The sequence below is a fragment of the Boleophthalmus pectinirostris genome, unplaced genomic scaffold (genome assembly GCF_026225935.1).
Source record: "Boleophthalmus pectinirostris isolate CB_2022bp ecotype Guang Dong unplaced genomic scaffold, ASM2622593v1 HiC_scaffold_8, whole genome shotgun sequence".
Classification (NCBI taxonomy): domain Eukaryota; kingdom Metazoa; phylum Chordata; class Actinopteri; order Gobiiformes; family Gobiidae; genus Boleophthalmus; species Boleophthalmus pectinirostris.
In genome coordinates this window covers 14,628,158-14,644,659 of record NW_026571515.1, presented here as the reverse complement: position 1 = coordinate 14,644,659, position 16,502 = coordinate 14,628,158, and the positions used below count along the sequence as shown (strand labels likewise).

At 37.3% G+C, this 16,502-nt stretch overlaps 1 protein-coding gene across 1 annotated transcript; it reads right to left on the bottom strand.

Annotated features, from left to right (window-relative positions):
* Positions 1 to 598: 598 nt before the first annotated feature.
* Positions 599 to 15,662, bottom strand: LOC110174720 (PRELI domain containing protein 3B-like). Its single transcript, XM_020940822.2, has 6 exons — positions 15,542 to 15,662; positions 10,911 to 11,079; positions 9,564 to 9,653; positions 9,411 to 9,481; positions 8,867 to 8,969; positions 599 to 6,330 (listed from the first exon to the last, which is right to left on the bottom strand). The coding sequence occupies exons 1-6, from the start codon at positions 15,571 to 15,573 to the stop codon at positions 6,214 to 6,216; spliced, it is 582 nt and encodes a 193-aa protein (XP_020796481.1). The 5' UTR covers positions 15,574 to 15,662; the 3' UTR covers positions 599 to 6,213.
* Positions 15,663 to 16,502: the final 840 nt, after the last annotated feature.

Below are 16,502 nucleotides of genomic sequence, written 5' to 3'. Positions count from 1 at the left end.
CAATAATGGTCAAATCCATTTTGGATTTGTGAATTATGTCTATTGACTTTGGTCGTGAAGGTTTGTGACTTTTAAAAATATGGGTCCCCAGAAAAAAAGTTTAGTAAACACTGATCACTGATGAAGTTAGCCCCACTCTGATCTTTTTTTTTTTTTTTTTTAATACCAGTTTTTCTGTATTTTACCTAAAAACAAAGAAAAACGTGACTATAACTGAGGCTGTCCCAGTTTATTTTGGTATTTTGGTATTAGGGTGACCAGGCGTCCTTATTTACCCGGCACTGTCCAGTTTTAAGCTGTTTCATACAAAATATTTTCATATTGGTGACCCTATTTTTGACCAATCTGATGCCTAGTAACAGTAAAGAGAGGTATAAATTGTCATTTGTTAATTTTTGTTGAAAATCAAACTCTTAAACAGGATCATGAACACTCGTTTTGATCACAGGCTTCTGAAAATGTACTGTTTAAATCAGTTTTCTTGAGTTTTTCTTGAGCTCTTAAAACTTTGTCTGTTTGCTAATGTGTGTGTATTGCATAACCATGGCAACCGCCGAAAAGAACTAGTCTAGAAATGACAACGAGCAACAACCCAACGTCATGAAACAATGAACCTCTTTATTTGAAACATCTCACTCTTTGTCTGTTTTTTACATTCGTGGAATGTAACAGCACCAAAAATATAAATATGACAATATTTACAGCCAACAACACTGTCATGGTCTGTAGAAAAGACGACGTGCGGTTTATAAACGGGGCGGGTCTGCGGAGAGGAGAGGCGATGAAGCATGAAACGATGTCAGAGGAAAAGAACAGAGCAGGGTTTTGTGAGTTTTAATTCCAACAGGCTGCGTTCATGTTTTACCGTCGGATAAAATGCCAGTTTCTGTTTCATGCAAGACAAAAAGAAAAGAAATATCTGCTGCACAATTCTGACAGTTTTCCGTTGTTACAGCAGTAACAAAACTCAAATGAATTAATTCTCAGTCGGCAAAAGTCTTCACAAGTCTTCACAGGGACTCCCAAAAATACTCTGCATTTTATTCATATTCACCGGAGCTGACAGACTTGGGAAAACTGAGCTGTAATTCTTAGATAATAGAAAATTAGAAATAAATATCAATTATAATGATCCAGTAAATGGTATTAAAAGGTGTATAGCTGCTAATTGTACAGTTGTTTAGTGAAGGTCAGAATTAAAATGGTATTTTTTTAAAATGCAGAGAATTTAAGGAGTCCTCGTGAAATCAGTCAAAACAAGAAGAAAACTTTCACCTTAAAATCATGAATCGGTGGAATACGATGTTATAAACAATGTTATAAACGATGTTATAAACGATGTTATAAACGATGTTATAAACGATGTTATAAACGATGTTATAAACGATGCAGCCTGTTGGGAGTTTTGGGTTTGGAGGAGCACACAGGAGCAGTGTTTCCACGGTAACGCGTAGAAAAGGCACATTACGGAGCTTTTGTCAAATATAAACAGGTTAGACTAAATAAATCGTTAACAAATTAAAAAACGACACTAACGACCTCGTGAGAAACAGATCACAAAGAAGTACAGTCATTTTAAAAGTAATAGTAATAGTAATAGTAGTGGTAGTAGTAGTCATAATAGTAATAGTAGTAGTAGTAGTCATAATAGTATAATAGTAATAGTAGTAGTCACAATAGTACAAGTAGTCATAGTAGTTGTAGTCATTGAAATACTAGTACGAGCAGTCATAGTAGTACTCGAAGTCGTAGTAGTAGTACTAGTGGAGCAATCATAATAATACTAGTACTAGCAGTAGTAGGTACTGGTCAGTAGTAGTAGTCAAAGTAGTAGTTGTAGTACGAGCAATCATAATAGTCCCAGTACTCGCAGTCATAAAAGTACTAAAAGTCATAGTAGAAGTAGTACTCGCAGTCATAGTAGTACTAGTACGAGCAATCATAGTAGTACTAGTACGAGCAGTTATAATAGTACTATTAGTCATAGTAGTACTAGTACAAGAAGTTGTAGTAGTAGGGACTGATAATAGTAGTAGTAGTAGTCAGTACTAGTAGTCGCAGTAGTAGTCATAGTAGTACGAGCAGTCACAGTAGTACTAGTACTCAATAGCTGTTGTCATAGTGGTACTAGCAGTCATAGTAGTCATAGTACGAGCAGTTTTAATAATAGTACTAGTAGTCATAGTAGTTGCCATACTAACGCTAGTACAAGCAGTCATAGTAGTACTAGTACAAGGAGTGATAATAGTAGGTAGTGATAGTAGTAGTCAGTACTAGTAGTCATAGTAGTAGTAGTTGTAGACATAGTAGTACCTGTACTCAGTAGTAGTAGTCATAGTAGTAGGAGTTGTAGTCATAGCAGTAGCAGAAGTAGTAGTTTTAGTAGTATTTTCGGTTCATCTGTTTATGCTCCTGTTTACTTCTCCAAACCCAAAGTACATTTACAAGTACCATTTAGAGCAAAATAGTTCTTAAATACACAAAATACTGTTCTTTGTACATAGACCATCTCGAAAAAATAGAATATCATGAAAAAGATCAGTATTTTTGTCATTTTACACCAAAAAATATCAAACTTTCTCATGATATTGTAATTTTTTTTGATAGTCTGTGCTTAGATCCATGTGGGTTTTTCACATTAACAAACACTGAAAAACAAAAACCAAACTTTTTAAATAGTTAACAGCCATCGCCACTCATTCATCTGAACTATAAATACGACAACAGTTTCGTTTTAGTTGAACTGCAAAATAACACTACGGTAAATGCAAACTGATTTCTTCACAGCCTTCCACGCTTAAAAAGACACACTGTGTAACTTTTCTGGCGGAGGCTTAGTCAAACGCCTTGTCTGGAATGTTCCGCGGCACGTTTTATGACATTTAACCTTTCTATCTTCACGGAGACCCAAGTTCCACGCCAGATCTGTGGAGAGGCAACCCCGTTTATAGTCAGAATGTAGTTTTTCTAAGTATTTTTGAGCTATAAAACCACTTGTAATTGAATAAATGTAGATGTAAATGTAGAGCTGCTTAATGTCACAGTGTGGAACATTCAGAGCAACGACCACGTGACGGAGCCTCCACCGGAAAAGTTACGCAATGCAGCTTTAATGTCAAAATAAGTTAACATTCAAGTATGAAGCACAAACCAAAAACACAAACAGACAAGGTAACATGAGGAGATTAGAAAGTGACTAAAGGCAGACCGACCAGCGTCTACCAGGACTCAAGAAGTACTTTTTTAGTACTATTATTATATTTTTAGAGATATGGTCCCCTGCCGTATAGCTGCTAATTGTACAGTTATTTATTGAAGGTCAGAATTAAATGGTATTCTAAGAAGAAAAAAAAAAATGAAGCAGTCAGTTGTAAAGCTATTCTCAGGTTTTAAAGTGTTTTTTTGTTTTTGTTTTTTTTTGTAAATGGTGGCACAGTAACTAGCAGAGGTGGGACCAAGCGTCGTTTTGTAAGTCTCAAGTCTTTGAACTCAAGTCCAAGTCAAGTCCCAAGTCACATACAGGCAAGGCCGAGTCGAGTCTCAAGTTGGGACAATTTAAGTTGAAGTCGGCTTTGAGCTTCAATTCATTTCAAGTAGAGGTCTGCGCGGGACAGAATTTTCAGTCCCGCATCCGCACCCGCAAAGAATTGTAATTTTTAGCGAATGGGAGGAGGCGCAGTGGCCGGTCTGGCGGCATGGTTAAGTCCTGGCTAAATCCTGGCTAAATCCTGTTTTAGACCTGTTTTAGTCCTGGTTTTAGTCCTGGTTTAGACCCGTTTTAGACCTGTTTTAGTCTTGTTTTAGTCCTGTTTTAGACCTGAATCGTTACGGTCAGAATAGAAAGAATTCAGATTTAAAAGTGCTTCTCAAGTCTTCTCAAGTCACAGTCAAGTCCCAAGTCTTTGACCTCAAGTCCGAGTTACGTCCCAAGTCAAATACAGGCAAGTCCAGGTTGAATCTCGAGTCAAAAGTCCAAGTCCAAGTCATCTGCTCTGAGATTGACAAGAGTGAATCTTATAGAGTGAATCATTACAGTCAGAATAGAAAGAATTCAGATTTAAATGTGCTTCTCAAGTCACAGACAAGTCCCAAGTCTTAGTCCATTTTATCAAGTTAAGTCGCAAGTCCAAGTCACCTCTGGTAACTAGCATTTTTATTTTATTTTAACTAATTTTCCACATAATATCAATCAATATAATATCATAAATACACAAAATTATTAGAAACTGAAATGAATTATGGTGGAGAATTAGTTCACAGTTGCCCATATTTTTAGTAGCTTTTACAAAATACTGGACAACACAGGCCTTATTTGATCTTGGCTAAAAAAGTTGTCAATATTTAGAACTTTAGAGGATACTTTAGAAGATTACCACTAAATTAAAAAGAAAATAACATGTTCAAGTAATTCTGTAAACTGGTTTTGAGTTAGAAACTGTATAAATATTTGAGAAGTCAGAGCTGAAAATACTTAATACTAATTTGTAGGGAGGGTAAAAGATCTCGTGCCTCAAGATCTCCTGAGACAAAACTGCCACAAGACTCTAGACACGTGAGAAAAATGATCTTGTGCGATTTTTTTCCAAGTGTTTACATTTGGATTGGACAAAAAAGGGTCACGAGTTTTCCGAGTTACATGTCTTACAGTTCCAAAAAGTTGTACAAGAACAGAAACACAAACATTAAATCACATAAATACAAAATGTGAGGCCAAAATTGGGAACTGGATTGTGAAATTTATACATTAGAAATTATGTTAAAACTCGTCTTGTTTCATTCTCGTGGTCCCAATCTCGTCTCGTCTTGTGGAAATTGTGTCTCATCCCACCCTTACGAATATGGCACACGAGAATTTCCAGAGTTAGTGTCAAACGTGTATCTAAAATATAAACTTAATACAGTAACACTTAATTCAAACGTGTGCATTAAAGGTTCTATATTACACAAAACTGACTCTTGTGAGCTTTTATCCATGTTCTAATGCTGCTACCTCCTCAAAAACAGACCTGGAGTTGTGTTTTGTTTCATTCACATTCTCAGTTTGAGTAATCCTGTTAGTTTGTGTACATTTCCAAAGCTCAAAATGCTCCGTTCCGCCTTGTGATGTCAAGTTAACAACTCCATTTTACCTTTAGTTCAGTAGAGATCAGCAATTTCTGGTCTGAAATTACCAAAATAATTCTAGTAAAGGTGCACAGAGTTTAAAAACACACCGTTATAATCACATGACACCACAAGTTCAGGGTTCCCGCTCTTTATCACGGACAAAATTTTAAAGCTTTTCGGCAACTTCTTCATGATCTAAAGTGAATTTTCCATGACTTTACAGCACTTTTACATCTAAATATGAAATGTTAAACCTTTCCACTCACTTTGTAGTTTGGTTTTATAGTTTTTTAACATTCAAAATACCGTCAGTGCATTTATTGTTGTCTCTTTTAAGCAATAAAAGGTGCAGACATTCGGAAATATTCATAATAGCCTCATGAGAACTTAACAAAACGCTGAAGTTGTGTGAAAGAGACACACAGACCATGACTTTTCCAGGATTTTCATGATTGTGGGAACCCCGCATAAGTGTTTTCAGAGTATTTTCTGTTCAAGATGTAAGAACTCAGCCTAAATATGCAGGATTTGTGTGTTAAATGTGTGTGAATGAAACAAAACACAACAATGCAGGTCTATTTGTGATAAGGAAACAACATAAAAACTCAGAAAATAGCATAATTTAACATGTATACTATGTATATTTATGTTTCCTTCACAATTTAACACCATAAGAGTAGTTTTACAAATGCAATAGTTGAGCTGCTTGTGTCCAGTTCAGGATAATACCAGTTTTCAAAAGGTCTAGAAGGAGTCAGCCATTTTGTTGCTTCAGAAACGATAAACAAGGGGCAAAACAGATACGAAAAACAAGATGGAAGAAAAGCTTTGCTGTGAGAAGGAGGAGGAGGAGGAAGAAGTACGTGTAGGCACTGAGTGAATTCAAAAAGAGTTTGGCAATCACAACTTGGCGAACCTCAAAGATCTACCTGTCATCGGCTCGAAAGTACAAAGATGGCAGATGCGCTGGGGTCGTGTTGTGGGCTGAGACTGTAGAAGAAGAGGAGGAGGAGGAGCAGGTTTGTGCATCTAGAGTCCATTGGTTCATGAAAGGAGGAGACAAGGAGGACAGGACAAGGAGGAGGAGGAAGAGAAAGAGGTGGAGGGTCATTTGTTGGTCATGGCGGCGGCCATCGGCGTTCGGATCGTCCCCCTCGCCGTCGCCGCCAGTTCTTCGATTTCGCTGTTGAGTCTCCGGATCACCCACTCCATCGCCTCACGCCCCTGAGAAAAACGAGGAATGATGGGTACATAAGAGAAAGAAGAGCGATATAAGAGTTTCAAAGCAATATCTGACCATAGACCGTATAAAGAAGTGGACTAAATGAGCGGAACGTCGATGATAGCGTTCAGTTCCAGTCAAAAGAAGCTCATCGAGGCTGGGAGCGAGTTTGGAGTTAAGTTCCATGTTAAGGCCGCCACACACTACAGAATTTTTACATTTTGTCTGTCTCCGCTATGATATCACTCTAGAACAGTGGTTCCCAAACTTCCCTGAAACTTCATGATAGTCGTGTACCCCAGACTGTGACACACTTGAGGATAAAGTTTGTTGACATGATATTTTCTTATATAATAGTTGGAATATTTGTAATTATGTCAAAGCATGTGCAGCACTTTTAAAGCTGTTGGGCAGGAGATCCAAATAATGCAAACATGAATGCCTTAAATACAGGCTCTCCTCTCAGTGCACTATAATAATAATTTCTTAATTGGATTACTTTCTGAAAAAAAATTACATTTCATAGACCACATTTTTATACCTCACCCACCACAGAGCATTTACTGTGTGAATCTTTAAATACAACAGTCTCACCAATAGGGCTGGGGTATCAGAAGTTGCATACCTCAATACGTAGGCCATGATACGATACATATCTCGATACAGTGAGCTTTCAATTCAATAGGATATATTTAAAAGCGAGTCAATACTTTTCAATAAAAATAAAGGCTAAATCATGGTTGTGATACTAAAAGTCTTTGTTAAACCACGGATGCAAACAGCTGGGGAATATTTTACGCACAAGACGGGCTGTGCTCAGGGTGAGTTCTATTTGAAACTTTAATACCCCCCTGTCCATCATGCCTGTGTTTTTTCTTTCTTATGAGAGCTTTTTATTCATTAGTAGGCATGTCACAATATCCAAATCTCTCGGTACGATACTTACACGATATGCAGCTCAAGGTTCGATGTCTACTGCGATATTTTGTAGAGGTGAACTGAACTGTGAATATGATGCATTTTTCTTTCAAAATGCCTTGACATGACTTTGATTCTGTCCTAATCCATAGAATTAAGATTTAAAACAGTTATTACAGGCACTGAAACGGAGAAAAGGATCATGGTCTAAGTAGTTCCCTCTGTTTTTTTTTTAGCTATTGCTGCACAATAACTAATCATTTAAGCAGAAAGACTTGTAATTTGATATATTGTGATGGCCAATGATATTACTGTGAGACTTCTAAGGATATCATGATATTTCGGTTACTGTTACATGCCTTTTCATTAGATTATCTTCATTAGATGTCATCTGTTTCATAGCGAGGCCTGGAGTAGCACCTGCTCGTGCTCAGGGCGTCACTTTGATATGGCACAGCTTTTGTTTAGAACCCTGCGTCCCAGGTTATAACACAGGAGACATACAGAGACAGACTCTTGCTCCAGAATAAAAATAGACAAACAATATAAACATAAACACGGACATAAAAGTGATATGGCAAAGCCCACTGTGCACCGTGTGGAGGATTGACACCCACATGTCAATTTTATTTTATCATGTTCCCCCATGACGCCGGGTGGTACCGCAGTTTGGGAACCACTGCTCCAGACCTTTATGTATCTTCCAAAATGTCACAATATGGAGACTTGTCCATACTTTTACACAGTTACAGCTAGGGATGGGCATGATTAATCGATTAATCGATAATTGATCATTAAGAATTTCATCGATTACGTTAATTTTAATCGACAAACCGAATGTAGGTTGCTGTGCGTAGCGTGACCAAACAGGTCCGTACATGTAGCTCTCTGCACTCAGAAGGAGCGAGCAAACAGAAACATTCGGTCAGTCTGCAATGTACCAAAGCACAAATGCATATTTAACGATGACTTGTTCAAGAAATTCCACACTTTCCGTTGCGTCCGGGACAAGTGTGAGTCCATGTGCACAGTGTACAAAGCAGGAACATATGTTTCGGTGTCCAGTGGGAAAAAGCTTTGCCAGGTGAGAGTCGCACAATGTCGATGACGAGGTCCCACCTCCCACCCCCTGTACGGTGTCCTGGTTTTGACAAACGCAAATATGGTCACACTAACCTGTATTCCACTGAGTCGTGTCTTTTAATCCGACAGAAATTGACCGCATCAGCGCACAAGAGCTGTAGTTTTATCTTCGCTTAGTTTATGCAAATTAGAGATGCGGCTTTAAGTTTCGTTTCTGTGAAAGTTGCGCAAAATTGAATTAAACACATTATAATGTCAAACGGATTGATGTGGCTCTAGAGTCGTTACGGTTTATATGTCGTAAAGTTGAATTTATTTATGCAGATTAGTAGTGCAGATAGTAATAATAATGATGATCATTTTAATATAAAAACGTTAATGATTAATCGATAATCGATCATTAATTCTTCCGATGATCGATTAAGAAAATTTGATCGAATGCCCATCCCTAGTTACAGCTACAACACGACCTCAGGTGTTCATTGAACACAGTAGAATCTTAATTCTGGCTCCAGTCCTGGTTAAATGAGTGTGTACCTTTCCGGCGTTGGTGGAGATGGTGTTGGCCATGAGCCCCTCGAGGTAACTGCTCAGACTGACCCCCTTCACACTGATTAGAGCCTCCTGCGTCAGCACAGTCCTGAGAAAAACAGGTCAGAGGGCAAAGGTCACACAAACAATCAGCCAGAGCTCTGTGGTAACCAACGTCCATTACAGGGTCGTTTTTAGTCCAAAAAAAAAGAAAAAAGACTTCTCTTTAGGTGAGCAGTCATTGTTCTTCATTACAGCACAAAAAATGTATATGTAACATATATATATATATATATGTTTACAAACATTACAAAACTGTAACAGGAAATCCAGACACCTTTCAATACTAAAACTTTTATAGAAACTAGATAAGACGACTGTGTGGGTTTTTTTGGTTTTTTTTTTTAACCAATACAGAATGGTATTTTCTTAGTATAATAAGAGTCTGAAATTTTAGTTTAGTGACAGCTCTAAACTGTAGTGAGTGTTAATGATTTAAAGTATACATTTGTGAACACTTAATTTTGGCAAAAGAGCTCTTTGCACTTACTTCTGAGGGTCTTGTGGGTGTGGTTTGTAGGTTAACTTCTCATCGACTGATACTAGATTTGTGAAGGAGATCTGGAGAACAAATAATTATATTCATTATTGTAGATTTTATGATTTTAGGTTAAGCAGTTCTATAAAACCATTTTCTACTTACATTTGTGGACTGTAGTTCAAATGTCTTCTCTTTAGGGTCGATTATCGAGTGCTCTTGGACATATGTGCATGTTCGTGTTACACCAATTATCTGGGGAAAAATAACAATACAAACTGTTCAGGCTTCAGTTATCCAGTATATTTTTCAACATAAATGTGTATCACAAACACAAGTTAAAGGCAGAATGACTTGGAAAATGTATCCCACTGAAAAAAAGGATAGTAAGATTTGAATGGACACTTGCAACATTTACATGAGAGTTTTAATTCCAAATAAAAATAATTTAATTCTGAATAAGAAATAATTCCATTTTAAAAAGACCATGTAAACATTTAATTCCTAATGAAAATGATTATTAATTCCAAAGTAAGTGGGTGGTTTATTCAGATTTTAAAGCTGAATTAATTTACTCCTTGATCATGTAAACGTTTATTCTTCTTAAAAATAATTGCAATCATTCAGTTCATGCTCGTTGTGTCTCCCTTCTGACACGATCCGGACAATCCAGCTCCACCAGTCGTGGCCTTGGACTTTCATCAACGTCTCTTTGGATTTGCAAGCAGGATGCGGGAGTGGGCTGAGGTAGAGCAGCCTCACACTCAGTTTGTCTTCTTCCTCCCTTCTCTGACACTCTTCCCTCCTCCTCCTCAGCTGACAGACGTAAAGCGTGATGAGAGAATTCTCCAGCTGCTGCGCAATTATCATCGGAACAACTGCGAAATAAGTTTGAATCGTGTTTGTGTCCGTGGCGTAATGACAAACCGAGATGACAGAAAAGTCGGTAGCAGTTGAAGTGTGTGTTTTCTTCTGGTCGACGTAAATATGTTTCAAATTAGAACACTTCCCCACCCCCAGAAATTGAGTGGAATTAAATAAAGGCAATTTAACGTGTTAAACTCGAAGGAGAATATTTTCATTCAAAACTATTTCATTCAGAACAATTAACTCAGAATTTTAAAAATATTATGTAAACGCAGCCAATGTCAGCAAATCGCGAAGGCTACAATGATTTAAGTCCTTCACAAATATCAAAACACCCTGTGTTATTCTGCATAAAAGCTGCTAGGGATGAATGTTTTGAAGCGGTAATTTTCACGTTAACAGCTTCTTTTAACTTTAGTTCAGAAGAGACTGGCAATTCCAAGGCTAAAAGTGAACAAATGATTCACTTTCCTGTTTCCTGTTTGAGATAAGAACTCTAAATCTGCAGGGTTTGTGTGTTAAACATGTGTGACTGAAAAAAAACGCAACTCCAGATCTGTTTTTAACATAAACATAGATCAGAAAAGGGCGTAATATGGGCCCTTTAACTGTATTATTTTCTCTTTCTCTTGTGGGTGGACTCACAGACTTGGCGATGGCGGGCAGTCCCCACTCGGTGCTGAGGAGCCTGGTGCTGTGGAGACGTCCGGCCGTGTCCACGTTCCGGTCCAGCACGTCCACTCCAAACACACTGGGGTTCATGGGGTTGGGGTATTTCTGCATGGCTGCTTTGGTCACCGTCTCCCAGGGGTGGCTGTTTGAGAGACACAGGTTCAACGTTAAAGGCTCTACTTTTACTCTTACTTTTACTTAAGTGTTGACACGATACTAAAATTTCAAACTCGATTTCGTTTCTAAGGACCAGACTCGATACTCAACACCAATTCCGCTACCACAGTAAGCTTAATACATTTATATGATTAAGCCTCATTTGACACTAGTCTCTTGCTATTTTTCCAACTTAATTAGAATTTATTATCATCTTTTAGATTTGTTATTGTCATATATCGTATTTTTCGGATTATAAGTCACACTTTTTTTTCATGGTTTGGGTGTTTCCTGTGACTTATACTCCGGTGCAACTTATATATTAAAATTTCCAGACTGACAGCCACAAGAGGCTTGTGTCTTGTCTAGTCTTGTGTGTCAGTATCTAGTACTACTATTACTCCTGTACCACTGTCACTTCGCTCTCTACTGCTCATGCCTCCTGTAGAGGCCGCTGTCTTGCCTCAAATTGTGAAATATTCAGCCGAAAAAGGTAATTGAGCAGAAATTTGTGAGGGACTGGCGGAAAGTGGAGATGGAGAACACTGAGCGGGTGCGCCCTGTAACTTTCGTGGAAGTCTCAATGAGAACTGAAACCATCCTGTCGGGATTCAGAAAGGCCGGAATAATTCTAACTGGAACTGATGCTGAGTCTGACGACAGCTACGCAGAGGAAGCAGCGCTCTGTTTACATCATGGATCTATGGTTTATCTCCAGAGGTCGCGCAGAAGTGACACCGAGGACAAAGAATTCAGTGGATTTTGTAATTTGGAGTGAAATGGAGAGTTTGGTACACCTATGTTCTGTTGTTTATGCTATAATTATCTGAATAACTGTTCATATGTTACGTCAACATATTAACGCCTGTTCAGTCTGTTGTTCTCTGTTCTATTGTTATTACTATAACTTGACTTTCAAGATGAAATGTCGGTTCCTGGTTTCTGATTTTATAAAATAAATTTCCCCAAAAAGTGCAACTTATATATGTTTTTTTCTTCTTCGTTGGACATTTTTTGGCTGGTGCGATTTATACTCTGGAGCGACTTATAGTCCGAAAATAAGGTAATGTGATGTGTGAGCTACTGTGTCCAAGTATTTTCCCTTGTGGATCAATAAAGTTTGTCTAAATCTAAGTTAGAAAGCAGAATATAATTCTCAATATTTACTTTCTTTAATATTACCATGTGGTCTTATATAATTATAATCCTTCAGTCACACAGGTAGATTCCACAGTGGTCTACATATGTGCTCTTAAACTTCTTCGTTCTAAAGCTATTGAGAAAAGGTTCATTTCTGTCCTGTGAATGTGAAAATGTGAAATGTGTCAACTGTTGGCTTGATTTTCTTGTTTTATATGCCAGATATAAAATAAATATTTAGCAGAGTTGTTGACTTTTGTATTTATTATTAAGCTGTAGCTGCTCTTTGACATTTTACATGCATTTTGAGCTGTAGAATGTCATTACTCACCACTGACACTCACATGATGCTGCCACTCATTGTACATTTAGGATGTACTAGTAATGATCAATTGCACAACCTCAATAGTGCGGTTATTCATGGGTTTTGGCTTCCTGTTCTGTGCAACATTGAGGACTTAATGCTATTCAATTGTTCATTGTTCTATGTTTACAGCAACAATCCTAATTACTCATTATTCTGAAGCTCATGAATAAGCAGAAAATGTCTTAGCCAGGAAAATTAATCATATTTTATGCCATCCCAGCGAGAAATATTTGCCATTACTCACAAAAAAAGGTCCTCCGTGTACCTTTCCTGGAATGTTTCACAGTATGGCATGAAAGTCATTTCCATGGAGACAAGACACCTAAAGGTCGAGTTAAAAGAGAGGCGAGTCCCCTCACAATAAGAATGCATGTTTCTAAGGGTATATTAGCAATAAAAACACCTGGAATTGAATTAAATTGAATTGAATTAAAACTAATAGATCACTTTAGCTGAACATTCCAGGCAAACCAATAACATCTCCAATAAGACAACCAGAAATGTTAAGGTGAGGAAATCCTTTTGATGGGAATTTAAGGAATTTAAGGCGCCTCAGCTTTAGAACAACCTGCCTGAGGAGATAAGACTCGCACCACCTGAATCATCTTTTATCATCAATCACTTCTTGAGACTGGTTGGCCTTCCTTTAGCTGGTTTTATCTTGATTTTATCCCTTATTTACTTTTATCCTATTTATTTTTATTTATTTATTATAATTTATTGGATTGTTTGCATTATTGTCTGTTTTTGTATGCTTTCTGTTTGCTATTTTGATGCTTTTTCTATTGTTCTTTGCTGCTTGTACAGCACTTTGTAAGCCTTATTTTTAAAAGTGTTTTATAAATAAAGAATTATTATTATTACTATTATCTCCATGGATAAAAGATGCCTAAAGGTTAAGTTATATGCCAGACCTATGGAAAGGCGAGTCCCCTTACAATAAAAATGCATGTTTCTCAAAGTATATTAGCAATAAAAACACCTGGGTTTGAATTAAAACTGATAAATCACTTTAGTGGCTTACTATGGAACATTCCAGGCAAAGCAATAACATCTCCAATGCGACAACCAGAAAAGTTAAGGTGAGGAACTTCTTTTGAAGGGAATTTAAGGCGCCTCGGCTTTAGAACGACCTGCCTGAGAAGATAAGACTCGCACCATCAGTATCATCATTTAAATCACTTCTTGAGACTCATTTTTATCGGTTGGCCTTCCTTTAACTGGTTTTAGCTTGATTTTATTCCATATTTATTTTTATTCTATTTCTTTTTATTTATTTATTATAATTTATCAGATTGTTTGCATCAGTGTCTGTTTTTGTATGCCTTCTATTTGCTATTTTGATGCTTTTTTTACTGTTCTTTGCTGCTTGTACAACACTTTGTAAGCATCGTTTTTAAAAGTGCTTTATAAATTAAGAATTATTATTCTTACTATTATCTCCATGGATACAAGATGCCTAAAAGTCAAGTTATAGGCCAGTCCCCTTACACTAAAAAAGCATGTTTCTCAAAGTATATTAGCAATAAAAACACCTGGAACTGAACTAAAACTAATAGATCACTTGAATGACTTACTCTGGAACATTCCAGGCAAAGCAGTAACATCTCCAGTGAGACAACCAGAAAAGTTAAGGTGAGGAAATCCTGAGGGAATTTAAGGTTTTTTTTTTTTTTTTTTTTTTAAAGAAGCACAAATATTTGGGAAGGGAAAACAGTAGGGATGTAACGATATCCAAATATTTTATATATTATTGCAATATTTTGGAGAGGCTGATATAATTGTAGATAGGACACTTTTTTGCTTTTAAAATACCTTGAAAAGATTTTGGTGTGCATTATTTCCATCATAATCCCAAGATTTCAACTCAAAAACATATTTCTTCGTGTTGTTTGCACTGAAATGAATCATGGGATATGTACTTCCATATGTTTATAAGCTGTTGCTTCTATAAAACCATGCTTTTAAGGAAAGAAACTTGTAATTCAATATATTGTGACAGCCCACGATATTAATAGTGAGCCTTTTAACAATTATTCCTAGAAAACAGAGGTTCATTCTCACGTTTTCTAGAATACTGAAGGGAATAGAAAAAAATAAAAACTCCCTCTGCTGGCTCCTTACATAACACATTTGCTAAGAAAAATAAACGCTGTCCTTGCGTAGAGACAGAACGTTCAGAAGATAACAAAGTCACAGAAATGTCAGGACAAAAAAAACACTAATGCATCAAGGATTTTTTTTTTCGCGTTGGCCGATTGCAGCGATGCTCTCCCGGGATGACGCCCCCTCCCTCCGCAGCAGCAGCATCATCATCATCCCGGAGCTTCCAGAAACTTCCCAAACACCAAAGAAACGTCGAAAGCATCTCAGATCCACAACACAACTGCAATTTTTACGATAATCTGGATAAAAACACGGTAAAAACCCACGCAGCGCTGCATTTTAATCGCATGCAACCCGCTGCCAATCTGTAATCTGTTATGTAACCAGTGTCATAGCCTGTCAAAAACAACAGAACACTTAAAATATACAATTATACAAGGTTAGGACGAATGGAGAAGCTGCTTTAAGTTATAATTTAATCTTAATAATACATGTCCTGAGGTGTTGTCCCCTGTGACCGCAGTTAACCCTGGGCTACTGCTAACTAGTAAGAAAAAAGCTTAAAGTGTGCCAAAACAATGATCAATCTTTACTAACACGAGAATATACGTGTAAAAATAATCACAAATATCTAAACTTAGGTGTTGCTCACGTAGGATTAATAATATGTAAGATTTAGTACTTTTACCATCGACGAGCGCCAAGTTATGTATGTACGCGGCAAATGCTAACATGCTAACACGTATTTAGCAGTGTTACGTGACTTTTCTTTGTTTTGAAGCGAGCTCATGTCACGTTATTAAAAGAAAATTCACGCATAAAGTTGATCGCTTACTTGAATACGTGCTCTGACGCCCAGATCTTCATTTTTGACGGGTTTTTGAGTCAGGGCAAGGGAGCCGGTGCCGAATGACAGCGTGACCGAAGGAAGAAGGAGGAATCAGCCGCGCCACACGCCTCTAGCGGCCGAAACGCGCACTGCAGCGTATTACTGAGTTATGTAATAATAATAAACTTCTAGAATCTGGTGTTTTTGATCAGACTTAACCCTCATATCAGTGATTAATCCGTTTAAATCCTTGTATATTCTGGTATTTATCCATTTACACAAGTAGAAAATATTGGACGTAATAAAGTAGGGATGTAACGATATCCAAATCTCTCGGTACAATATTATCACGATATACATCTCACGGTACGATGTTTATGGCGATGTTTTGTGAAGGCTGACAAAACTGTGAATATTCAACTTTTTCCTCTTGAAATGCCTTGACAAAACTTAATCCAAAGAACTAAGACTTAAACGTGCTTATAACTGTTATTTCTTCACGTAGTCTACACTGAAACAGAGCAAAGGATCATGGTCTATGTCAGGGGTGTCAAACTCATTTTGGTCCGGGGGCCGTGTCCAACCAACTTTGATCCCAAAAGGGCCAGATCAGAAAACTCATGGCATATATACCCCAAAAATAACAATAAGTTCAAATATTTGTGCAGAGAAACGCAAATCTATTACACAAATATTTTTTAATTGATGAACTCTTTCTTTTACAAAATATTATAATATTATGAACAACCTGAAACTTTAAGAAAAATGCAATTTCATTTGACATTTTGCTGATGAGGGTGTCACGATCAACAGTCAAAACGATCGTCCTTTAAGAGCATTTGGAAAGAGACAAGTCTTCATTTGTGCTGCTCTGGTGGGAGGGGCCACGCACGGAGACGCTGCTCTGCTAAGCACCGCAGAAAATTAACAATATTTTAATAGAAAATATAATTAAAATATTTTAGTA